At 32.0% G+C, this 26,046-nt stretch overlaps 3 protein-coding genes and 1 pseudogene across 4 annotated transcripts; 2 read left to right on the forward strand and 2 right to left on the reverse strand.

The window, feature by feature from the left end:
• Positions 1–9,458: 9,458 nt before the first annotated feature.
• On the forward strand, positions 9,459–14,215 carry LOC123217317 (cyclic nucleotide-gated ion channel 4). Of its 2 annotated transcripts, XM_044638278.1 has the most exons (8): positions 9,459–10,096; positions 11,274–11,489; positions 11,840–12,156; positions 12,411–12,519; positions 12,616–12,852; positions 13,327–13,413; positions 13,509–13,550; positions 13,775–13,934. In XM_044638278.1, exons 1-8 carry the CDS (start codon positions 9,491–9,493, stop codon positions 13,787–13,789), a joined length of 1,629 nt encoding a protein of 542 aa, XP_044494213.1. In that variant the 5' UTR covers positions 9,459–9,490; the 3' UTR covers positions 13,790–13,934. The 2 variants fall into 2 exon arrangements, with proteins under 2 accessions (XP_044494213.1, XP_044494203.1); XM_044638268.1 differs by having other exon boundaries at positions 13,509–14,215.
• Positions 14,216–14,577: 362 nt separating this feature from the next.
• LOC123194840 (dynein light chain 2, cytoplasmic) lies at positions 14,578–15,578 on the reverse strand. The gene is made up of 2 exons (XM_044608285.1): positions 15,208–15,578; positions 14,578–15,114 (listed from the first exon to the last, which is right to left on the reverse strand). The coding sequence occupies exons 1-2, from the start codon at positions 15,343–15,345 to the stop codon at positions 14,911–14,913; spliced, it is 342 nt and encodes a 113-aa protein (XP_044464220.1). The 5' UTR covers positions 15,346–15,578; the 3' UTR covers positions 14,578–14,910.
• Positions 15,579–18,423: 2,845 nt separating this feature from the next.
• Positions 18,424–20,073, forward strand: LOC123223262. Its single transcript, XM_044646402.1, has 2 exons — positions 18,424–19,097; positions 19,519–20,073. The coding sequence occupies exons 1-2, from the start codon at positions 18,627–18,629 to the stop codon at positions 19,876–19,878; spliced, it is 831 nt and encodes a 276-aa protein (XP_044502337.1). The 5' UTR covers positions 18,424–18,626; the 3' UTR covers positions 19,879–20,073.
• A 1,673-nt stretch (positions 20,074–21,746) lies between these two features.
• Positions 21,747–24,135, reverse strand: LOC123223271 (annotated as a pseudogene).
• Between the last annotated feature and the right edge of the window lie 1,911 nt (positions 24,136–26,046).

Below are 26,046 nucleotides of genomic sequence, written 5' to 3' on the forward strand. Positions count from 1 at the left end.
CAAATATAAATATTGGTATTTTATTATATAATTAAGATTTATTTTATCTTTTATTTAAAATTTTTAATTATATAATAATACGTGAATCAAAACTTTTAATTATACATAATTTTTTTTTTTTTTACCATTTAAATTACCTTTTCGACTTAGATGCCTTCATGTTGAATTGTCACAAAGCAAATTATTGATGATTTTGGAGTCTTATGTACTGATTAACAATTAATCTTGACAAGCTGGCCTCCTGATTGAGAGCAATTTTTTTCATCAAGGATGCCATATTGTTTCCACTTTTTGTACATTAATTGAAGGCCAAAACCTTCTATTTATTAATTTTTAAAGGCTTAAATATTCACTTATATGTTAAAATTTATAATTATAATTAAAGATAAAAATATTATTTAGTAAAAATATTAAAAAAGTAAAAATTTATTATTTTTTTTAAGGTGAAAATCTAATAATTTCTCCTACTTAAAAATTGGAAAGTGATGATTTCCCTTTAGGGTTTCAATCCTTCTCTGATAATGTTTTCGACCAATCTCCTATTTGTTGACACTCTCTCTAACCTCCAAGGCAATGACTCAATCACACAATGAGTTCCAATGCAAAAAGAGATTAAGTAAGATTACTAATAGTTACGTTTCTAAAGAAGAAATCACGTAAGGGTGAAACAAAAAGAAAATAAGAGAGTTCCAAAGCAATTTTGATTTTAAGGTCTTTTTGATTTTTTTAATTATGGGTTATATGGTAATTTTAAAGATAAAATATAAAAGAGTAATTTTATTTTCCTATTAAAAGAATTTAATTTTGAATAAAAAAGTATTATTTATATCATATAACAACGAAATAATAATTTTTAGGCTAGCCTTTGGTGCAAAAAATGTAATTTACTCATTAATTTTTAACAGAATTGTCATTAAAATTGTTTTGTTCATACCTAACTCTATTATTCAATTACCTAATATGATAGTTAAAAAAGTGATGGACATATACATAATAGGGAAAGCACAATTTCCCACCTAAGTTTTGTTGAAATGAAAAATATATATCTATAGTAAATGAAAAATACAAAGACCCATTAAGTTTTAATATGTTAGGATACACCTGTAAATTTTCGATTAGAATGAAGGGGTAAATTTATCATTTTATCAGTAATATTAAAATAATTAAATTTATATTTCATTTTCTTCTCTTAGTTTCAAAAACTAACATTTTTTTCTCCTGAATTAAGTTTTGAAAAATTCACTTTTCTCTCATAAAATCCAACAACTTTCTCTGACGAACAACCGATCAATGACGAAGAAACAAGACGAAATCGTCCAAAGGACGACCTTTAGAAGATGACTATTATTCAAATTTAGACGATAAACGTATTCCAAATTTGAATGACGCTCATCATCCAGCAACCAATCGCATCGATTGCCGAAAGCCGAAAGGCGAAGTAAAGAAAAATTAGGAATTTAGAAAGAAAAAAAATCACTTTTCAAAGTTCAAATATGAGAGTTAAATATTAATTTTTAAAATCTAAAAAGAAAAAAATTATATATTTTTTAATATTATCATTAAATAACAGTTTTACCTCTTATATTGAATGAAAAATTTAATAGTAGTTTAAAAATGGATAAATGGTTAAATTTTTTATCTATTATAGATATATTTGGAATTAAATTAAAATTTGGGTAGGCCATAGTGATTTGCCCAACATAACATGGGCATTCTGTTGACCGGTACCTGAAAACACTGTTGTTGTGGTCAACTGTCCATGTTAGATAATTAATGAACAAACAAACAAGCCAACGAAGGTGCATCGCACCTGCGTTGCTTAAACTTATGTGTGATTAAGCCACACCACAATCTCTTCCCTAGCCGCCTTAATTGCTTTGCTGCCGTAATCAAATTTCATTATAATTTTCTTGCTCATGTCCATTCATACATTGTCCTCTCAAATGCATGCAATTGTTTTTCTTTCTTTTCCTAGCATTCTCTCTTTTCAAGATATGAATCATTAGGCATTTTGATCTGGGAATTTCGCTAAAATGGCTTCTAAGTCACGTTAAAAACAAAAATCCAATCATGCTCCATTATGATGTACAGGACAAAAACATGGAATTCATATAATATTTTGAAAGTGTATATATATTACCAATTGAATTATATATTTTTAGAGACTTTAAAGACTAATAAAATTAATAAAATATTAAAATTAAAAAAAATATATTTAGATTCGAATCTTTATCATACTTATAAAACTAAACTTTATAATAAAATTTCTATACATATATACATATATATATATATATATATATACATATATATTATACGTAAATGTTCATCTTATTTCTTTTGTAAAGTATTACACTGCTTACCACCATTCATAAAAGAGTGAGTTGAACTTATAAATATAGAAAAAATTAAGAACATGTATAACACTTCTCTTTATAGTTATTAGAATCTTATTATATATGATATATATCTTATAATATAATATAATATAGATAAAAAATAATACATATTATAAAATATAGAGAAATTGAAATTTTTATCTTTTTTTTTTTACCGTGTACACATATATATTACTCATTTCAAAGCTTAAGTAAAAATATCATAACAATATTTTATTTTTTTAAAATACTTCTATTGATATAACTCATGTAGAAAGAGAAAATATCATCTTTTTTTTCCTTAATATTCTAGTGAGGCAGGAATCTCTGGAATATAAAAAAAAAGTTTTCAATAGAGAAAACACATGATTGAGCAATAAAACTTGTATATTATATATTTTCTTTATGAATAATTGAAAATTAAATAATATATGATAGATTCAAGTTTATGACTTTATATTATTAGATTGTTTAATATTATTATTTTATATTATTTAAAATTATTATAATATTATATTAATAATTATAAAATATAAAAATTTAAATCTAAACAATTTTTAGGCGAAAACTAGGTTGACAACCCCTTGATGTTAACGGCAGTCCCCACTAGATTTATTTTGCTCTTTAGTTTCTTCCATGCAATCGCCAACTCCTACTGAATTTATTTCATTTTTTGTTTTCTTTCATGCAATGGGCCCCATTGCATGAAAGAAAATAAAAAAAATGAAGTCATTTGTAATATTTTATTTTATTTTATATTAATTTTTCTTTGTCTACAATTTAACAAATGCATTTTTGAATCCGTTTTTTAATCAAACTTGTATAGGTCTTACTATATGAAAGAAAACAGAAAAAAAATATTTTAGGGGGTGGTTGGCGACACCAACCCCTTGGTGTTGTCGCCAAGAGTTGATGTTAATGCCAAAGGATTGGTGATACCAATCTGTCCTTCGTCTAAAAACTTTTTAAATTTAAATTTTTATATTTTATATCAATTAATATGATATTATAATAACTTTAAATAATAAAAATAATATAAAATAATAACATTAAATAATCTAATAATATGAAATCACAATAAAATTAGATTTCACATGAATCTATCCTATATTATTTGACTTTTAATTGTTCGTAAAGAAAACACATAATATACTGACTTGAATGTGGATAATTTTGTTGTGAAATCTTTACAACAAATACTAATTTCCAAAATAAATTTAGTAATTTTCATCTCTCCCTCACTAAAAAGATGAGGAAAAAGAGAGATATATTATTCTCTCTTTCTGCATAAGTTACATTAATAAGGGTATTTTATATAAATAAAATACTGTTGTGGTATTTTTGTTTAAACTTTGATATGAGTGGTATATATGTATATATGATTAAAAAAAAAGATAAAAATTTCAATTTCCCTAAAATATATTAAATTAATATGATATAATAACTATATTATATAAAATAATATATATCATATGATATGATATATATATTATAATACTATATATATTGATATATATTTTATAAAAAATATGATATTATAAAAGGTGTATATAAAAAATTTTATAGTATTTGTGATTAAATAAATATTTTATTATTTTATTAATATTTTATTATTTTTATTTTTAAAAATCTCTTTATATATAATATAAAATCTCTTTTCTACCATGTAATCGTGCTAACACTTAACTCATTACTTTTTCCTGGAAAAATGGGTAGATAATTACCAAATGCCAATAAGCTTTTTGTTTGAAACGATTAATTATTCTCTTCATACAGGAGGCGAAAGAGTGAAAATGACTTGTTTTGCAGTTTTTGTCTTATCTTTCTTATCATCTTATGCGAGTTGCTTTGCACGTACAGTTGACTGGTACCACTTAATTTGTTTCCTCAAAATTGTGTATGCTTGATTTAGATCCACTGATTATTTCCAACGTGAACAATGATGAATCGGCGATTTTTCATTCTTGTAAGTTTTGAAGAGTCCAAATTTCCTTTATTAGTAAATACCCCTAAGGGAAGGGAAAAGGTTTTTTTTTTTTTTTTTTTTTCTCTTCTAACATTATTCCTTTAATGTTTCATTTGTTTTCTTCTAAACATTGGTTGTTCTTCAATCTATTCTCAATCAATTTCCGTTAAATATGGTCTTTAATAACATCGATGTCTCTCTAATTATATTTTGTCTCTCTTTTTTTATTATAGTCGTGTTCTTTTATTATATTACAATTTCTCCATCTTTTATTTTACTGTAAATCCTTTATCTTTATCGTGGTTGATATCTGAAAATTTTTTCAAAGGTTTATAGATTTTTAAGCTGATTAGGGTTTTTTTTTTTTTTAAATCTAAGTAATTAGTTTTTAAATTGGTAAGAGTATATTGGTGATTGACATTCTTGTTAAATGCTAATGGTCATTTCATAATTTTAATAAAAGGATAGAAGAACCATTTTTGGAAAAACCTAGATGACAGTTGAGATATTGGATTTTTCAAAATGGGGAGGCAAAAATTTGTTTATTTTTTTAAAATCAAAGTTTGGGTGGAAAATAGTTTTTTGGCTCGTGATTTATGCATCTCATGATGGAGATCCATACATGTATTTGGACTTTTATGATTGAGACAATAAAAAGATAAAAATACTCTTCAAAACTTTAATATTTGTTAAAAATAAATAACTTCTTTAAATATGTTTTCTTTGTAGTTTTGTAAAAATTAAATTTTAAAATCGAAAATACATGTCATTGAAAAAATATCCTTAACGATGATTGAAATCACATAAGATTGATGTAATTCTAATCGGAATTACTCTTTAAAATAGTGTGATTCAATTGTAATTACACTATTTTGGTGTGATTTTAATAAAATCATATTAAAACAGTATAATTCAATGAAATCACATTATTCTAGTATGATTTTGATACGAATCTATCCTTAATTTTAATTATAACGGATGTGATTATAAATTTAGGATTGACTAGAAGTAGAATTTTAATTTTTTTAATTGAAAGTAGAGATTTAAATAATTAATTTTAAAGTTAATGAGAGAAAATATCATTTATTTATACTTTAAGAGTATATCTTATAATATTTATATTTTATAAATACGAAAGTATATTTAATTGTAAAAATTAATATTTAATTTTTGGCAAAAGGAGATAAAAATATCATTTTTTTAACTTTAAAAATCGGAATTTACTATTGTGATATAATTATAATAGAAAATAGTGATTCTCCCCTGATTAATCTATAATATATATTATTTCTCAAGTGATTAACCAAAAACATATTGAATCTTCTTCATCTTCACACTTGAACGTTCATCAACTTACTGTTCTTAAATCTGGCTTGTTACTCTTGTCAATTCTAACTTATAGGCCAAGCTTTCAATATGTTTTAAAGCAGTTTTTGTTTGAATCAGTGAACCCTTCTGAAAATCTTATGTACCGTCTATGGCTTAAGTATTAATATTTCTGGTTAACTGGGGAGCTCTGGCTGAAAGTACTCCAGCTCTTGACACTTTCAAAAGTTTGGAATCGTGGGGACATAAATTAAGGGGAAAAAGCCAAAAGGGCAGTGGCGTTTCTAGCTGGACAGTAAACGAGGAAAGATAGTGGGATTTGGCGGAACGTCACTGTTGAAGTAGGGTTAATTTAACAATTTGTTTGTACGCACAAACCTCTTGTTAACTTTTTGCGATGATGCAATTTCATCGGGTTGTATATATGTGGCAGAGAAAATTTTTCTTGGATTGATAATTTAGGTGACAAAGACAGGACTGACTCTATCGCTTGTTAAGTTATTACCATTTAGGAAAAGCAACTCAGCCACATGCTAAACATGACGCCTGGGAGAGTCAGGCTGATTAAAGTATGAAAGGGAAATGGACTATTCCCTATCAAATTTTAGTTAAAATTCAAAATTATATCTACGGTAATTAAAAAATTTCAACCCTCACCTATAATTTAATTTTTATTAATTTTTTCTATTAGAAATAAGGATAAAATAATTATTTTATTATTTATATTAAAAATATATAAATTTTATTACTTTTTCCCTCATAAGTTTTAGAAACTAACAATTTTACTATTATCTAAAGTTTTCAAACTTTAAAAAGTAATATTTTAACCCCAAAACCTAGGGTTTTCATGTTTTTCAAATTGTAGCCGCCCCTTAGAACTTTCAAAAATAGCAGTTTACCCATACTCTTCAACTTCAGCTTCTGACATCCTCTCGAACCTCCTCCTTCTCCTGAGTCGACGGTAGGGGGGAGACGAAGAGATTTTCATCTTTTTGTCGCACCATCGTGAGACGAAGAGACATTTTTTCATTGTACCACTATGCAACGAAGAGACATCTCTTTGTCGCACCACCTACCATTGGCTTAGGAGAAGGAGGAGGTCGAAATGGATGTCGAAAGCTGAAGTTGAAGAGTGGGGGTGAAACTACTGTTTTTGAAAGTTATGAGGGGTTACTGAGTTTGAAAAATATGAAAACCTTAAGTTTGAGGGTGAAAATATTATTTTTTAAAGTTTGAAAACTTTAGACAATAGTGAAATTATTAGCTTCTAAAATTTAGGGGAAAAAGTAATAAATTTTATATATTTTTAATATAAATAGTAAAATGACCATTTTATTCTTATTTCTATAAGTTGTGTTATAGGTGAGAGTGAGTTTTTCAACTATCATCGGTGTAATTTTGAATTTTAACTAAAAATTGAGTGGAAAATAGTCCTTTTCCGTTTTAGAGTTTTAGGAGAGTTTTGCTTTGAAATTCATCTAATTAAAATTGTTGTTTGAAAAAAAAAAAAAAAAACAAGATCATCATATGAATATTATTTTAACCCAAAAAAAAAACTTTATTTATATCTAATCCTCACTCTAATTAGATAAAACTTTAGCTATATTAATCGAGTTTATAACTTTTGCATGCATGCATATATATATATATATATATAAAACATTGTGTACCATTTTAAGTACACAAATGAATATATATTCAATATATATCAGCATATAATTAAATAATCTTAAATCAAAGATAAAATAATACTCAATCTCATGATAACACATATAAGTATGTACCAATTTATGCACTCAAAGTAGGTATATATAGTATTACTCTCTCTATATATGTATATATATACACACACTTTAATGGTTAGAACCAATTTCTCCTGCATTCTCATATAGAAGTGTATATAAAATGGTTCAAGCTGTAAAACTGTATCAAACCATTTTCATGGTTTGGTTTGAGTTAAAAAACGATTTCTTTAGGGCTGAAAATATATATATGTATATATATACACACACATACACATATTTTAGAAAATGAAATATATTTTACAAATTTGGTATAAACCATAGTATATTAATGATATATTATACAAAAAGTCTTTTGTATAAAAACATATAAAATATATTAAAAAATATAATAATACAGCATATTAAAAAAATATTTGAAAGATCATATGTTATAATACAAACTTTATAGTCAAAATCTAATAAGCTATGTGAAATGGGAAAACATGGGGACAAAAAGGGAAAAAAATGAAAATGTATAAACAATATTAAAAAACATACATCTCTACATTTCAATCTTTTAAATTATTTTCACTGTAAGAAAACTATATATTAAAATAAATATTCATCGAAAGTTAGAACATTACAAATAAATGCACCATGATTTTTTTGTACATTCTTACGAATATCAAAATCAAAATACATATATATATTTGACATCAAAATACAAGATCAAATATTTATTATCAAAGAATAAAAACAAAATATGTTTTTTCTTAATTAACAACAACGTATTAATCAAATTGGATATGAAAAATTTGCCACGACTCATCAAGATTTAAAAAATTTTCACTATATACATTTACGAACAATTCACCTTACTTATTTATAACCAACAATATATTTAATTATATAAATAATAACGTATAGTGGAAATTTTTTGTGTATTAAGCTTGAGAAAGTATTGATATTAATGATAATTCAAATTTAAAAAATTAATATAAAAGAATAAAACGTTGAAAATGTTGATTTACCGTGTTTGACTTTTTGCCCAAAAACCGAATTTTTAATTTGGCCTAAAACTTTTACCAAAACAGGTAAAAACCTTATTCTTTATGTTAATTTTTATAATAATGAAGCTTCCAAGGGGGTCTTGTCAATCTTTTCACTCGGGCACATGTAAAGAAGTAAACAAAGTTGTATGTGTTGGCGATTACCACTTAAGTCATATCTAGATCATAAAAGCACTATAATTTTAACATGTGTCCACAGTCTCTGGGCTTAAGCACATTTCACAAAAACAAACCTTTTTTGGCCAAAAAGCTGATTCCCCCCAAGATTTGTTGATGATCCAATTGGTATCACTAAATATTAAAAATTCAAACTTTGACCTATAAATAATTAAAATTAATAAAATCAATTAGTTTTAGAGATAAAATTATTGTTTAACTAGTAATATATTAGAAATAATAAATTTTTTTATTTCACTTTTGATTTAAAAAACTAATAATTTTTTTAAATGATTAAACTTTAAAATATTATATTTTTTCTTTGTTTTGTTTCTTTCCCTCCGGTTAAATCCTCAAGCATTCTCTCCCTCCAATAATGGAATTCCCTTCTTTGGATGAAGACTACATCCACCTTAATTGTCAACAAAGTAGACAGTACATCTTCGCCAAGATTTCGCTAAAGGAAGAAAAACCAAATAGGTGTGAAAATGTAATATTTTAAAATTTAATCTTAGGAAAAAATTATTAATTTTCTAAACCATATGGGGAAATGAGACATAGTTTTATTATTATTGATTAAATAATGATTTTATTTCTAAAAATAACTAATTATGTTAATTGTAATAACCCATGAGTAGAGTTTAAATTTTCAATACTTGGCATGTATCAATTTGGGAGTTAACAAACCCTTGAGTGGGAAAAAGTCCTTTGGCCAAGTTATTTTAGGTTAATCAATGCAAGGGCAATAATGTAACTTCACATAACTTGCCAAATTCTCCCCTTTTCCATTCTCCCATTGTTATATCCTCTTTGGACTCGTTTCAATCCAAACCTCTCAGTTTTTTTCTGTACAAAAATTACAGGCCAGCCATGGCGACTGAACAAGGGCTCTCGTCACGTGCAGCCCACAGACAAGATTTCACGGACGTCGATTCCGATGACGAAGAAGAGGAAATGGTTAACGAAGAAGAGGAAGACGAAGAAGAAGGAGAAGAAGAAGAAGAAGAAGAAGAAAGCTCATCACATAACAAGAATTATTGCACGAGAATGTTCTCCGAGTGCGGTGGTGGAGTTCGAAGAACCCGACGGGGTTGGTCTTGTGGTCAAGTTTTGGACCCGAGAGCCAAATGGGTTCAAGAATGGAATAGGATTTTTCTCCTGGTTTGTGCAACGGGACTCTTCGTGGATCCTCTCTTCTTCTATGCTCTCTCTATAAGTGACACGTGTATGTGCCTCTTCATCGACGGGTGGTTTGCCATCACTGTCACCGCTCTCCGGTGCATGACCGACGTGTTACACGTATGGAACATGTGGTTGCAGCTCAAGATGGCCAAGCAAACCTACGGTGTTGGTGTTGCAGCCGCCACAGCTGCAGGCGGTGGCTCCTTTGGCAGTTCACGCTCAGTGGCTCTCCGTTACTTGAAAGCCAAGAAGGGCTTCTTCTTTGATCTCTTCGTTATTCTCCCTCTCCCTCAGGTACTATTCAAAATTAATTAACAAATATTTTAAATTGCTTTTTTTTAAACCCAGTTTTCTACTGTCCTACATTCTGAAGTTTAAAAGAAACCAAACAGTTCTAAGTTAATGCCATTTTTTAGGTTTTTTTTAAATGATTTTTTTGGGTAAATAAATTTATAGAGAGGGAAGTGGGGGAAGGTGACAAGTGGAAAAGAAGAAATCAGCCGTTTTCTGCATGCAACTGAGATTCCCCTTACCCTTACACTCTGCACTGGGCACTTGCATGCAGTGCAGCAGTAGAGTACCTAACATGTGATGGAACTATGTCGGTTCTATGTTACAAAGGGCATAATAGGAAAGAACGAAATAATTAAGAGGGTCTGTTCAGAGACTCCATGGAACTTTGTCTTTTATGGTAGAGTGGTAGTTGAAAGTTGAAACTCTTCCTCCACATATGATAATTTTTTCAGAAAATATCGTCATGGTAATTATGGAAGTTACGTCGGCTACGGTGTCTATATACGTATACAAAATCTTTACTAAGAAAGTCATGACTACTGTAACCAGCTCTTTCTTAGCTTCACTAGCTAGCTGGCATCACTGATTAAAGGTAGCGGTAAATTAGGAGCCGATGTTCTTCGATCCAGCTCTTTCTAAGCTTCACTAGCTAGCTGACATGTTATTCTCTCTGCTTTTCTTTTCTCGGGAAAAAATATTTGAGAACATGGGAAGTAAATTCTGCGTCTCCAAAAGTTCAAATATGCATGTCTTACTGATGTGATTTGATTAGAATCATTTTACTTTAAAGTTATGTCTTTTCAGTTTTGAATATTTAAATTAAACATATAAATAATATATCATGTAATTATATAATATTATATCATGTCTATTCAAACAGTTGGGTTTAAAAGTATTGGTGAGTGAATATTCAATTGAAACTTAAGATTTAGACAATCCATGGTTCACGGCGAAGGGGGATGACAAAAAAGAATAAAATTACGTCAACTTTATTGCAAAGACAACCTAGGAAGCTTGGCCTCTCTTGTTTGTGCCCTGATAAAGGTATGCAGTAGTCAGATTATCCACCGTGTCACTTTATTAGCAGTCTCAAGAATGATAATGACACCACTGAATTGGAATCTGTCGCCAGTTTTTAACTATTCTTTTTAATGATTTGTTAAATGAACGTTTACAGGTTGTGCTGTGGGTGGCCATCCCGGCTTTGTTAGAGAAAGGTTCAATAACTCTAGTGATGACAGTGTTCTTGATTATGTTTCTGTTTCAATATCTTCCGAAAATCTACCACTCTGTGTGCCTCTTGCGCCGCTCGCAGAACCTATCTGGTTACATATTTGGAACTGTTTGGTGGGGTTTTCTTCTCAACATGATAGCTTATTTTGTTGCCTCACACGTAAGTTCATCTTTTCCAGTGCTGAATCTTCTAGCTTTTAACACTTTTTTATTGAAAGTATAATCCCTTTGGAGCGATAGATTTTTGCACTAGGGTGGTTCTATTATAATAGATTACTATACAAAGGCCTACAAACTATGGCCAGAACTTGTTCAACTCCACAGACGAAAGAGAAGAAAGAAAAGACAGAAAGAGAAAAATAGAAATTTTCCCATGAGGCGAAATCACAAGCAATAAAATTATTTGTACCCAATTTTGCCAATAATGTGTGTGATATCACAATTTTGAATTAATGATTAAAAAAATGTCACATGGGTTCTCTCTCTCATTCTCTAAGCAACTATTTGCAGGCAGCAGGAGCTTGTTGGTACTTGCTGGGAATTCAGAGGTCTGCAAAATGTTTGAGAGAGCAATGCAGATTAACAGATGGCTGTGACCTTCGCTTACTGTCATGCAAAGACTCTATTTACTATGGCACAACGTCAAACATTATGAGAGATAGAGCGAGAGTGGCCTGGGCAGAGAACAAGCAAGCCAGATTTATATGCTTAGACGGTTCCAGAAACTACAACTATGGTTGTTATGAATGGACTGTTCAACTTGTCGCCAATAATAGCCGCTTGGAAAAAATTCTACTTCCCATATTCTGGGGCATAATGACTCTCAGGTACTATTCTTTTCACCCTTCTCCATTCTTTTCACTTTGTTTTTTTCTTCAACAATGCTTGTGTTGTGTAGTTACTGACTTAGATTAATTATTATATTTCTACTTTTCTGTCCAGGTTTCAACAGACATTTCTTTGTTATTAGCAGAATCGAAGCATATAATTTTGATATGATAATTAGAATTAAACTGGATTTTTGTCTCTATGTTTTTAAGTTTCTTCCACTAACAGATACTGTTATGAATTTAATCTTCAGCACTTTCGGCGGCTTGCAGAGCACACCAGACTGGTTAGAAGTTGTTTTCAACATTATTGTTCTAACCAGTGGACTTATTCTAGTGACCATGTTGATCGGAAATATCAAGGTAATTGATTTATTCTAATTAACCTCATATTTGTTAAAATTAACTGATAAATAAGTGAAAATATGTAATGGGGTTTGTAATATGACGGGCATGAAGGTGTTCTTGCATGCAACAACATCAAAGAAACAAGCGATGCAGTTGAAGATGAGGAACATAGAATGGTGGATGAGGAAGAGGCAATTGCCGCAAGGGTTCAGGCAGCGAGTCCGCAACTATGAACGGCAGCGATGGGCGGCCATGCGCGGCGTCGATGAGTGTGAGATGATCAGGAATCTCCCTGAGGGCCTTCGGAGAGACATCAAGTACCATCTCTGTTTGGACTTAGTGAGACAGGTCCCACCAATTTTTAGCTCAGTCCAAATCTTAAAATCTTTCATAACTTTTGCCACGAACGGAGACCAAAAACAAAATCTTTTAAAACATTCAAAATCATGATTTGGGCCCAACAAAAGTAATTTTTATGTTGTCAGAGAAGGCAATTGTCGGATAGCATCGCTTACTTTAATTTCGGTCTTATCATCTCACGGTAAAATTTCCTTCCCCATTCTCTCTCATTCCCGTGGGGCATTTTTTCTACCCTTTCTATTCCCCATTCCCTCCACAAAAAAATAATAAACAGGCGAGATGGGAACGGGATGTATATTTATCTCCATTTTCAATTCTAAGATTTTGATCATTATTTTCCTCGTTTTCATCTTTATTAAAAAATCTTTTCTTCATTTAGGTTAAACACTCAATTTTATGAACTAAATTATCATTTTTATTGTAAGTATGTCATTTTTTATTGGGATTTACTATATGTTTCAGGTACCATTATTCCAGCATATGGACGATCTAGTTTTGGAGAATATATGTGATAGAGTAAAGTCTCTGATATTTACGAAGGGAGAAATTGTGAGATATCCAATTTCGGTTGTTTCTTAATTGATTTCACTAGTGAATGCTTTTACTAAAGACTGAAGTAGACTTACATGAATGTTTTCACGTAGATAACAAGAGAGGGTGACCCAGTTCAGAGAATGTTATTTGTGGTAAGGGGACATCTTCAGAGTAGTCAAATTTTGCATAATAATATAAAGAGTTGCTGCATGTTAGGCCCTGGAAACTTCAGCGGCGATGAGCTCTTATCCTGGTGCCTGCGACGGCCCTTCGTCGAAAGGCTTCCGCCGTCGTCATCGACTCTAGTGACCCTGGAAACCACAGAGGCATTTGGCCTGGATGCTGCTGATGTAAAATATGTTACACAACATTTCAGGTACACTTTTGTTAAGGAACAAGTGAAGAGAAGTGCAAGATATTACTCTCCAGGATGGAGAACGTGGGCAGCTGTGGCAATTCAGCTGGCTTGGAGGAGGTACAAGCTCCGATTATCGCTCACTTCATTGTCGTTTATACGGCCACGGAGACCTTTGTCGAGGTGCCCGTCGTTGGAGGAGGATAGGCTTAGGCTTTATACTGCTTTGTTGACTTCTCCAAAGCCAAATCAAGATGATTTTGACTTCTGAAGAAAAGTTACGATGAAATCATGACCGGAATATGGAATTCATTTTGTTTAATTTTGTAAATTCTCTGTTAACAAACCTTGAACGTCTTTTAATAACTTTTTATTAAGCTTCAACATTTTCACCTAAGCTAGATGTTTAAGTGACAAACAAATGAGATTTTCGTGTTCTTTTCAAATCTCAGTAACTTTCTGCTAATGGATATTTTATTGATTTGTTACTGAGTTTGTGCATAGAATAGAATGCTTCTAATTGTTAGGTAGTACGAATGGCAGGCTTCCGAATTTATACTCAGGAATTTATCTTGACGATTCCTTGAATAAATGCATCTTCGATTCCAGGAAAATTAAATGGAAAAGAAAAGGTGAATTCGATGCCAGGGAGAAAGTGAACAATGTTTCCCAGCAATTGGTTTCGAATAAATCCTGTGAAAACAAATTTCTAACTGAAATTCTAATCTTCGCTTCAAGCTAACTTTTTGTTTCTCATGCTAGATAGATTCAATAGTCTGAATGGTTCCAGATACAAAAATTGTTAAAGCTGTTGGTTTCCCCGATAATCAAAATATATTGTCAGGGATCTTTACTTTTTCCTAGAATTCTTACACATACATTTAAGAAATCACCAAATCTACACGACAATTTCTCTTAATCGACTCCTGAAAGTCTGAAAATTGTCCACTTTCTAATGCCATCAGCTGTGTGCTAAACAATACAATTTCCCCACAGGCCAATACTGAAAAAGGATACAGAAAGTGAAAACCAGGATACAAGATTGAATTTGGACCCTTCTATATCTTTCTTTTGGTGATCTTCTAGTCTATACACAACTAATAAAGACATAATACAATAGATCGATATTTCAGAAAACGGAAGTATAACTAAGAAAATTATGCTTTCACAGTCTCGAAATTGGCAAACTGGTCTGCCGCAGGTTCATCAGGCTCTTGACAAGCCGCCGAACCCCGGAAGAGCAAAATCGCAAGGCTGCTGATGCGAAAATAGATGAAGCACCCAAAACAGTGTGTCACAAATGAGCCAAAATCAGTTCCCACAATGCATTGCCACCCAGCTCCGTAAGTCCGATCGAATTCCTGCATATCATCAGACAAAAACAACTTCAGTAATGAATTAAGCCACCACAATTGAAGCACGCGAGAATTTCAGTAGCAAAATAATTTTAGTACCTTTTTAATGAAACGGGCAATCTCAGTGGCCTCAGTGACATCAAAGATATCAAGGGCTTTTGCAGCCAAATCAAGTGCATCTTGCTGCAAGGCCTCGAGCATATCGGTCTCGCCGATGACTGCTTTGCCTTCCAACATGGCTAATACAAAAGGGTTTATACAAAACTAGATGATTTCTTCAAATAAGTAACCTAGTAGCGAAGCGTTATGGATGAAATGCATGAGCAGCTGGTGGCGGAGATTATATATAGAGTCAAGCAGAAATGCTCAGTGCCAGTGGCCCAGCCACGTATTTATTCTGTGTTTGTGGTCACCAAAAGATGCCATGGCATCGAGCCAACGACCGATTTGAGTCATGTGACATTGACTGGCCCTGTGGACCCTTTTGGTTTCTGCAATTTATGGAAAAAAATTGAAAACTTCACTGTAAGAAAACAAAAAAGCCATTGATATGTATACGTTCTACTAATTAAAGAGTGTCATATTATATATATCTATATATATACACGATTTTCTAGTGATTAAAGAGTTGCATTTTGCCACCATTGGAGATAGCAGGAAGCACACAGAGGTGAGGTGCATGAGATGCTGCTTAAATCTGGGAAACTTACAAGGATTATTTGGACCCACTTTGTATTATTCATGGACACGTGGTTCATTTTCTGTAAACGATGAGTATGAATTTGCCAAGTGTTGACCGGCGAGATTGGTCGGAATGGCGTGTTTTGTCGAGTTCCTACTGTGTCCATTTGATGTGTGAGGTTGAGATTGAGAGGGTGAGGCTATGACGAAGCAAAATTTATATCCATACGCAGAGGTTCTCATGCGATACTGAAAATTATTCTATAACAAAATGAATCAATATATATCCTTGAGGTATAATAAAATTGACGAGATATTAAAACTTTTAAAAGAAAATCTGAGTTTAAGGCTCAATCACGTTTATACTTGAGCTTATATAGTATAATAATTATGAATTCGATCACTCTATTTCAAATTTATTCATTCAATAAATACAGTATATAAATAAATGATTAGAATATTTTTTTTTATTAATTTGACCAAATGCACCCACAAGTTCCTTTGATACATGATGATCAGATTATTACAAGGGAAAAAAAAAATGTGAGAGCATTTACCTATCAATAATCAAATTAAGCACAATATCAGTTGCATCCCTTAGTAGAGGTGCAAATTATTACGTGACTGAACTTTAATCACATTTTATGTGATTTTGAAATCTAGATCAGATTGGTTGGTTTGATCAAAATCTGTTGTTCTATTTAGTTTGAGAGAAGTTGTAAAGTATTTAAGTCATTAAAGTGTTTTAAACTACAATAGAATTAGTCGAACCACATCAGATCGAAATTCAACTACCACTAGTTCAATCCCAAGTTAATACAGTATATTAGTAGGGTGTATATATATATATATATATATATATATATATATATATATAATATATATATATATATATATATATATTATATATTGTAGATATATATTAACAATATTAATGTCTTAATCTGACTATCAGACTAATGGATCATACTGAAAAAAACCTCACAGGACTTTTAACTAAGTTAAGTTGAGCCCAACTCAAATATAAAAACATTCGTCCAAAGATCTCTCTGGAGACTCAACCATTTAGAAAGCTGATTAGTACACATGATATAATAGTGATTGATAATCACAATCAGAGAATAAATCATGGCCATTAAAACTAATAGATCACAAATTTCTCAGGGAAAAAAAATTCAACAGAATTGAAATAAAACTTGTCTTATCAGTGACAAGGCGGGGTGGAGTTAGGGCAGTTTTCGACTGGCTCAGAATCATTGTAGATTAACTGCCACATGTTACAAATTGGGTATTTGTCTTGTCAGTAGGTCTTGGTGGTGACTCTTAAAAGGACCAAAATGATTTTAGACGTGGCTTAGTGGCCACCATGACTTTCATCAATCAGCTTCAGACTTTTGAGAAAATCAAAGTCCAGTTTTCCAGACCTTACGTGCACATTTTACTTTGTCACCAAGTCTCACCGCCCAAGCCAGGCCTGCCTCTGAGTCAAATATCGAGCGGTCTACATTTTTACTTACCAGCTTCACCTATACATTTTTCAAGTCTAACTGAAATACAAAGTATGCAATGATTTTCTTTAAGCAACTACCAAGTTCACTAATTTCATTTTTGGTTTCATGTAATTATTTTCATTGAAATCAAAGTGGATCGAGAAGAAATGTATTTTTTTATAAAGTAATTTCATCAGATTTCAACAATATAGCTGTCATTAAATATAGGCCAAATGAATATTTCCCGCCCAAGGTTCGATATAATCTTAATTTTTTATCTATTAATTATCGAAAATTATTATTATTATCGAGAGTAAAATTATTGTTTATTAAAATATTTAAAAAAATTAAAAATTTATTATATTTTTTCACCCCTATCTTAAAAGTTTAAAAATTTAACAAATTTTTTTCACTCAAAATTTGAAAAATTAACATTTTCTCTTAAGATTTTTTATTCCCTTGTCAAGTGATAACTTTGCCAGTTAACAACCAAGGTTCCCACCCATTCTCTTTTTCGGCCAACAGCCGACAATTCCAGATGAACCAAAGCATGACAACAATGAAGATTTAGAGATACAAGTGAAGAACAAGAGACCTTGAGATCGGTGCCGAAGATGAATTTTCATTGCACTCTTGAGCAATGGCGCTTCGTAATGCTCCCAAAAGACTACGCTTTGATTCTCTAGGCTGTCAAGCGACAATGTTATTGTGTTTCCAAACGATGACACTTTGTCGCATTAGCAAGTGATGATGCATTGGCCAACGAAATTGTTGCTGAAGAAAGAGAACAAAAATCTTAAAAAAAAATATTGATTTTTTAAACTTCAGAAAAGAGAAAATTTGTTAGATTTTTAAACCTTAAAAAAAAATATAATAAATTTTTAATTTTTTAAATATTTTAATAAATAACAAATTTATTTTTATAATAACAATAAATTTGACTAATGAATAAAAAATTTAATTACACCCAACCTTGTGTGGGAAATAACCATTTGGCCTTTAACGTATGCTGATGAGGACGTCTCAGACTCTGAAATGAGATTAAGAAAATAAACCAAAGACGGCACCAGGACGTAAATTTCCCTGACAAAGAAAGCTACCATCTAATTTAACTACCCAATTTGTCAACAACCAGAAATAGAAAGTATTGGAGAGAAAGATTCAAGCTTTCCGTCTTCTTTGCCGCCTTTCTCTCTTCAACACCGACTCTTAATTTCTTTTGTTAAAGCCCTTTTGTTTTCTTCATTTTTCTCTCTGCAATAACTTTGTTTAAAAATTTCTTCACCACCTGGAACTCATTTTTCAGGCGAGGAGACGCCTCGCCGCGTAAACTTGATAAAGAACGAAATGGGGCGTCGTCTCTTTGCCTGTTTTCGCAAGGGAAAAAGCAGTGATGCAGGTACGAAGATATCGCCGAACCATGCGCAAGAGATGAAGGTGACGGCGGATGTGTCAGCGGAGGAGCTTAAGCGGGGCGGGGCAGTTTTAGTGGAGCTGTTTTCTTCACAGGGTTGCAAGACATCTCCGGGGGCGGAGGTGCTGTTGTCACGGCTGGGGAGAGGAGACTTCGAGCTGGAGGTTCCGGTGATTTTGTTGGCGTATCACGTGGACTTCTGGGATTACATGGGGTGGAAGGACCCGTACGGGTCCAGCCTGTGGACTGTTCGACAAAAGGCTTATGTGGAGGCCTTGAATCTTGACACTATGTTTACGCCGTTGGTGGTGATCCAGGGGAGGGCCCATTGTCAAGGGAATGATCAGGATTCTCTGTTGGCTGAGATTACTAGAGCACCCAGATTCCCTTCTCCAACCTTACAGGTGATTATAGCTCTTTTCTATTTGTATATATGCATATATTATCGGGCGATGTTTATGATTCAAAATTATCAAATTTGATCATTAGAAATATGTAATGTTATTTGTTATATGATCTAAGTGCATAACTTAAGGATCACCACAGAAAATCAATATAAAAATTGATCCAAATACAATATTGGTTATTTTAATGTTAAGACTTGTCAGAAAGCGACATTTGAGCAACTTTTGGATGCCAAAAAATCCCCTTATCTTCCCAGAAGTCAACTAATAGATGTTATTTGTCCTTGCTAGGGAAAAGAACTGCATAGTTTTTGATGATTTGCCACAGGTTTATTGTCATTCTGTATATTTATAGCATTAAGAGGAGCAAGGATCAAGCAATTTTGATGTTGAAAGAAGTGGTATCCTTATTCTTATGCAGGCAACTTTCCAAAGGTCAACACCAGAATCTTTGCAAGTTTCTCTAACAGGGGCTTTGAGGAACAAGGTGGACAATCAAGGTGCCAATGTGATGGTGGCTCTATATGAAAGTGGACTGGTGACTGATGTTCCAACGGGGGAGAACAAAGGGCGTGTCCTGTCGAATGACTATGTTGTTCGCAAGCTTGAGAAACTATGCACTGTCAAAGACATCTCGGCAAAGAAGAATGTTTCAGGAACTGTAAATTTCCCTCTATGGCAAGGCTTCAATAGTAGCAAATGTGGTGTTGCTGTCTTTGTTCAAAGCAACTCTTATCAAATGTTGTGTTCACAGAACTTTAAGTTGCCGGATAACATATGAAACTGGATTTGAGTTTATTGTATAGTTTCTTCAGGCCATTATGTACAGAATGTGTTATGTTTTAGATATTGATTTCTCTTCCTTCTGTTCATTATTGGACTCCTCTTCTTTGTATTTTTTACTTTTCTTTCTTATTGTATTGTTACTACATGCAGAATCATATTTTGTATATATGGAGAGAGATGTTTGCATTAATGTCATTAGTCAATCTAAGAATTTATTGGTGATCTTTGCATTAATTTCTGAACAGAGGTAGGCAGTGCCACTTCTTGTTGATAAACACATTTTCTTTTTCAGGGCCCAATTTCCATGATAATTTTAGGCTTAAAATCTGGAACTTTGTTTGCCCAGAGAGATGATTAGATTTGGATTAACAGCTCTCTGAATCTGTGAGGCCACTCAATATTTTCCCCAGCAACTCATATAGGTCAGCATCCTCAAGGGCTCCTCGGTGGCTTGACGATTCTGATTTGCAGACTGGTGAATCTTCTTTGATCCTTTAAAAGAACCTGAAACATGTTTTTCTTGCAACATTGAAGAAACAATTGCAGTCCATTCTGGCTTAAGATTCTGCGATTTTGACTTGATCTATTGATCTCTTCTCAGTGTAACAATCACACAAGCCTTGTTTGTAAACCTCATATTAGCTTCAAGGAGGAGAAGGTTTCAAGTGAATTTCAGTACTGTCTAAGAAGATAAATGATGTATGAACATATAGACAAGTAAAGCAAGTCTCCATTTGCTAAAAGAAGCAGATGCAGACCCTTTGTGGAGAAAGACAGTGTGCCCATATGTGAGTGGTCACAATTTTCTCTTCCAGTTAAAATTTTCAGTTTGACAAGATAGGGAATATTATGAGATGCAGAGTACGTGGACATCAATAATGTTCCATTCCCTTTTGTCATTATTTCTTTCATGACTTTTCCTGAAGCAGTCTTGCAGTAACGGGTCATTCTCATTGTGTATTGTGAGCACTCGGAAGTCCTTGCTCTTTCAGTCACTAAAAAAGAAATGAAATGGTGTGGTGAGGCATGTTAAACTTAGAATGGGCCTCAAATTATATGAAGATTGAATATAATGCAACAGTCAGTTTCACCAGAATCCTAGTAGAGTCTGATCAGCTAACAAGGTTCACCCTGTTTTTAAATGAAAGGACACCTAGATAGGGACCTTAGAACTGCTTCAACTAAGTAGCATTTGAACTCTAGAGTTTTCCATATTTAATTTTAAAAATCTAATTAAATAACTAAATAATATATTAATATTATCAATTCAAAATTAACCAATCACATAATGATATATCATATCAATATCGTATTAAATACTCAAAATTGAGTAAATATGGTTTTGTTGAAATGTAAATCACTCTACGATTGTCACTAATAGTTACAACAAATTACACAAATTCCTAACAGACCCATTGTAAAGACAGGTCCTTTGTATATATCTTCTCGTAGCCCTATATTTCTCTTACAAGGAAAACATCTAGTCACTTGAATAAGAAGGGAATACAAACCAGTTTCTAAAATTGACTCTTGGTTGATTTGCCATCAGCAACGTTTCTCAATTAACAGCGACACTGACACCAAGAAGGCAGTTGACAGAAATTATGATACATCAAATCAGTTAGGAATACGCCATAAATGAACAAATAAAATCTCTTGTGATTTTGGAGGTGGTTGGGCTATTATTGCAGTCATTATACAGAATATGAAAGAGCCATTTGAGTGCACCTCTGGTCACGAGAACAAGAAACACCAAAAACTCCGGTGAAATCATTAAATATCATTTAATAAAATATTACACTCGAAAAAAAGGAGAGGCCAAAAACCGGACACAATAAGCACTCAAAAACTGAAGCCTGAAGGTATTCAAAATGAGGTGATCATACATTTTCACATCTACATTTTTATCATAACATGGCAAAACAAAAGCATTATCTACAAGAAATGGGCTCACCCAAATATTTAGCACTGTGGCTCTATGTAGCTCATTTACAGGCATGATAATTTTTTGTACACAAAGCACTAGACCACCTCCTCTCATGAAAAACTGAAGATCGAGGGGTTAAATGATCCAAGTTTCCCACCTGGATAGATAAATCACTTTCAGAAGTAGAATGACACCTCACACTGAGTCAACTGCTTCAACCTGTTGCCGAGCAAGATATTTCTCTCTCCGCTCTTTCTGAGAAGGTACAAAAAATGGATATGCAATGTTGGTGAGAAGAGAAGATTCAGAAAGTTGAGCATTTATTAAGTTGGATTCAATATTCATACCCATTCATCTATTACAAGACCTTCCCCACCTACTCGGAGACCTGTATCTGGTGTAGGTGTCTTTCGTGCTTCAAGAGCAGCGTCAGCTTCGGCTAACTGACGCTTCAGTTTCTCCAATGCCTTCAGCAGACCAATTAGTAGCATTGTCATTACCAGACATAGTACACCATCAATGGAGTCAAGAATTGGCTCAGTTGTACAAAATTTCTGAATTATTCGATAACATGAAATACCCAAACAATACAAGTTGCACTTACAGGATTATGACGCTCTGCATCTAGAAATACAACCCGCAAAATTCTCTCAAGGGTCACTGATCCCTTTGTTCATCAAACTGCAATACAATAGGTCAAATAAGAAAATTTGGGTTATGTTCAGGCCATATCAAAAATAATATGATTATACAACCAAGACCACAAGTACACCCAACAAAATGCTAAAGTATATAATCAACTTGAATCTAATATAGTAAAGAAATTCAAACTGTAATCTTATTCCCATATACATAACCACAAATAAAAAATCAGCATAAATGAAAGAATTATAAGAAGTTTTATCAACTCTCTGCGACTCCACCTGATAACATTCTAAGAATGTACTACCACTCAAACAAAATTGACAAAAATCTTAATTATTAGCAAAACACATGATTGCCATCACAGAAACTCAGATAAACTTTACCATTTCTACATTGAAATTTGAGATAAATAAACAATGAAAAAGTCAAAACCAATTATCCGAAACCGTTAAATAGCTTTTCTTTCCATTCAAAAACAATTTTCTCAATCCAATCATAACAATCTATAGAGGCAAAGCAACATTGTAGCGGGGAAGAAAAAAAACCAATATCACCCACCAGCTCTGGCACATAGTCTATTCCTGATTTCACTTTCAGACTCATGATCTTAAACTTATCCCTGCTCTTCTGATTCAGTGGTTTTCTTTCATTGTTCTCTGGTGCTCCACAAACTTGAAAACTATACACCATCACATTTACATGACAAATGTAAATGTGAAGAACAAAAACCAAATCTTTAATAAGCACAACAAAATTGAACAACAATCACAACCTCAATCCACTTCAAACTCTAAATATACCAGTTGCAATAATGCTTTCTCCAGGCGCAAGTATGCCCCCAGGTGGCCTCATGTAACAACTCTTTGGCGCAGTTGTTTGAAACTAAACCAGCAACCAACGAAAAAACAATCAGAAAAAAAAAAAAAAAAATCTACAAAAGATATGACGCCAATTTATATTTAATTTTTAAATTCACAGTTCCAGCCGTAAATAATTGCAGTAAGTAACACTAATGCGAAGAAACCGGCCCGGTAACTTTACCGAAACGGTAACATAAGATAGTACAAATGTGTTATAGTTAAGTAGATGAAAAATACCTTGAAAGCCACATGGGACCTGCTAGTATTCTTTAACCTTATCGCACTTCTGGCCTGCTTACCAGGTTCATCTACACATGAATGAAAACAAATTTCGGTTTTCAAAAAGCAACAAAAAAGTAGTTCCAAAATGCTAATCAATCTCGAAAACACAAAAAACCAAAGATTAATTAACAATTACTCTCACTAAAAGATTATTTAAAAAACTCCAATAGTCAACGCTGACCAAGAACGTCAAGACGTACAGGGGAAGTAGAGATGGCTCGCAGGATCAAGGCGAAGCCGATGCCGAGAAGGAAGGAGGGATCTGGCTATAAACGACACTGTTTTAGTGGACCTAGAATTGAGAGCTGCAGAGTCCACGTGTCGGCTACCATTATTAAGGTGGTTTGTGGACGACGAAGAAGAGGAGTTCGTTCCGGCTTGCCAAAACGTACAGAGCCAAAAGAGTTTCATTTCGGAGTTTGACTTTTTCCGGTCCGCGATAGCCATGGTGACCGGAGTTAGTTCAGATTTATATAGAATGGGAGTGACAGTAGAAAAGAGTGAGAGAGAAGAGCCGCCTCACGAGTCACGGGTTTTAAACTTAGCGGATTTGCAAAGTATCTTAAACTATAATTAAAATCGATTTTGTCGTCCGTGCATCGAGGTTGTTGTACTTCGGATAAAGGATAATGTAAGACGGAAGGTACAAATTCCAAATAAAAAAAAAAAAAAAAAGGGAAAATTCCATATTTGTGTTAACCTGTAAGTTTTACGCACTAATGAATTATAATGTTAAGGTTGCTCATGGTACAACTGGTTAAAGCGTCAACTGTAGTAAATTAATGACAGTTGGATCAGATGTGTGGGGCGCGTGGGGGAGAGAGAGCAACGGCATTCTTCACTTAAGGGGAATGGTTTAAATTATGCATGTACGCCTGTGTCGGCTGGATTTGTTGGCGTGGGGTTTGGGTTAGTTGGAAAGTTAGGAATTAATTAGGTGAATAATGAACGTGATTATCACTAAGCATACAAAATTAAAAATAGGTGATAGGTCAAAAGACTATTTCCCATACAATGTTTGCAGAAATTCCATCCAAACCCGCCACTAGTTTCGGAACAAGCTAAAATATATAAAATATTATGGATATTAATGAAAATTTTAATATATTTTTTAATAATTTAAAAAAATGATAATATAATCAAAACAAAATTTATTAAAATATAATATTTCAAAGTTAATTAGTGTTTTATATTTTTAAAAGTTATAATAATAAATTTAAAAGAAAACAGATATCAAATGACTATTTTTTTATTTAAGGGTTGATAAAATGACGAATTTTTATTTTTTAAAATGAAAAAAATTAATTTTTTTATATATTTATCAAATTTTTATGATTTAAAAAATATGTTAATAAAATTTTGGGTTTTTTGAAAAATTCAAAAAGATTTGACCTTGCAGAAAAAAAAATGACCTCTCAGCCGGTGGTTCCCAAGATGAAGACAGCGATAGTGTTGAATATGAGCACGAGAAAAATTGGAAAGAACAAAGGAAGTTTGGCTTTGCTAACACTTTCAAAATTCCAGAAGGGGCGGATGCAGCTAATCTCAGCTAAAATTCAAAGCAACCTCAATTTTTTTTTTAGGACAAAAGACTTCTGCCCACCTAAGGTGTAGCAAAATCTTAAAGTTTTGTCCTTTTATTTTTAAAATTTTAAATACTCATTTATAAGTAAATTTTTATTAAAAATTTAAATTAAGATTAAAGATAAAATCGTTATTTAATAAAAAAATTTAAAAAATAAACTTTTATCATATTTTCTTTCTTTAATTTGAAAATCTCACAATTTCTCTTTCATATTTTCTTTTAAAATTTGAAAAGTGGTTATTTTTTTCTAAGTTTTTTCTTCTCCAACGACTTACTCTTCTCGATTATCGGCCAACCTTTTCTCATTTATCTCCCTCAATTGGTTGTCTCTTCTTGCTTTGATTTTCCCTTCATCAAAGACGAGAGTGTCCATCTCTAATGAATGATGGAAGAAGGAAGCGACTGATCAAGGGAGAAGAAGGAGAGAAGACCGGATGATGGCCAGAAAGAAATTGATCACTAAAGAGAAAGAGAGAAAACCCTAAGGAGAAAATTGTCACTTTTTAAATTTTAAAGAAATTTCGAAAGGAAAATTATAAAAATTTTAAATTAAGAGGAAAAATGTAATAAAAATTTAGCTTTTAAAATTTTTTGTTAAATAATGATTTTACCTTAACCCTAACTGAGATTTTTAACAAAAATTTACTTATAAGTAACTGTTTAAGTTTTTAAAAATTAAAATATAAAATTTTAAAATTTTACCATACATTAGGTGGAAACAAGTCTCTTAACCTTTTTTTTTTTTAACTTTACAAAAACTTTAAAAAATTTTGTTAACACCACAAACTTTTTTTTAAATTATCGAATTTCAGTAAATTGATAGAAAAGTGGAATTTACAAATTTAAAAGATGGAAAAATTTCCC

This window comes from Mangifera indica, chromosome 1, assembly GCF_011075055.1.
Source record: "Mangifera indica cultivar Alphonso chromosome 1, CATAS_Mindica_2.1, whole genome shotgun sequence".
In the NCBI taxonomy this organism is placed as follows: domain Eukaryota; kingdom Viridiplantae; phylum Streptophyta; class Magnoliopsida; order Sapindales; family Anacardiaceae; genus Mangifera; species Mangifera indica.

Excerpts from the sequence above, each read along its gene's own strand:
- LOC123217317 (XM_044638268.1), top strand. The coding sequence starts at position 9,491 with ATGGCGACTGAACAAGGGCTCTCGTCACGTGCAGCCCACAGACAAGAT. Across the intron at positions 11,490-11,839 it reads CTTATTTTGTTGCCTCACAC|GCAGCAGGAGCTTGTTGGTA; the intron begins GTAAGTTCATCT and ends AACTATTTGCAG. Across the intron at positions 12,853-13,326 it reads GTTTGGACTTAGTGAGACAG|GTACCATTATTCCAGCATAT; the intron begins GTCCCACCAATT and ends TATATGTTTCAG.
- LOC123194840 (XM_044608285.1), bottom strand. The coding sequence starts at position 15,345 with ATGTTGGAAGGCAAAGCAGTCATCGGCGAGACCGATATGCTCGAGGCC. Across the intron at positions 15,115-15,207 it reads TTGCCCGTTTCATTAAAAAG|GAATTCGATCGGACTTACGG; the intron begins GTACTAAAATTA and ends GATGATATGCAG.
- LOC123223262 (XM_044646402.1), top strand. The coding sequence starts at position 18,627 with ATGGGGCGTCGTCTCTTTGCCTGTTTTCGCAAGGGAAAAAGCAGTGAT. Across the intron at positions 19,098-19,518 it reads TCCCTTCTCCAACCTTACAG|GCAACTTTCCAAAGGTCAAC; the intron begins GTGATTATAGCT and ends ATTCTTATGCAG.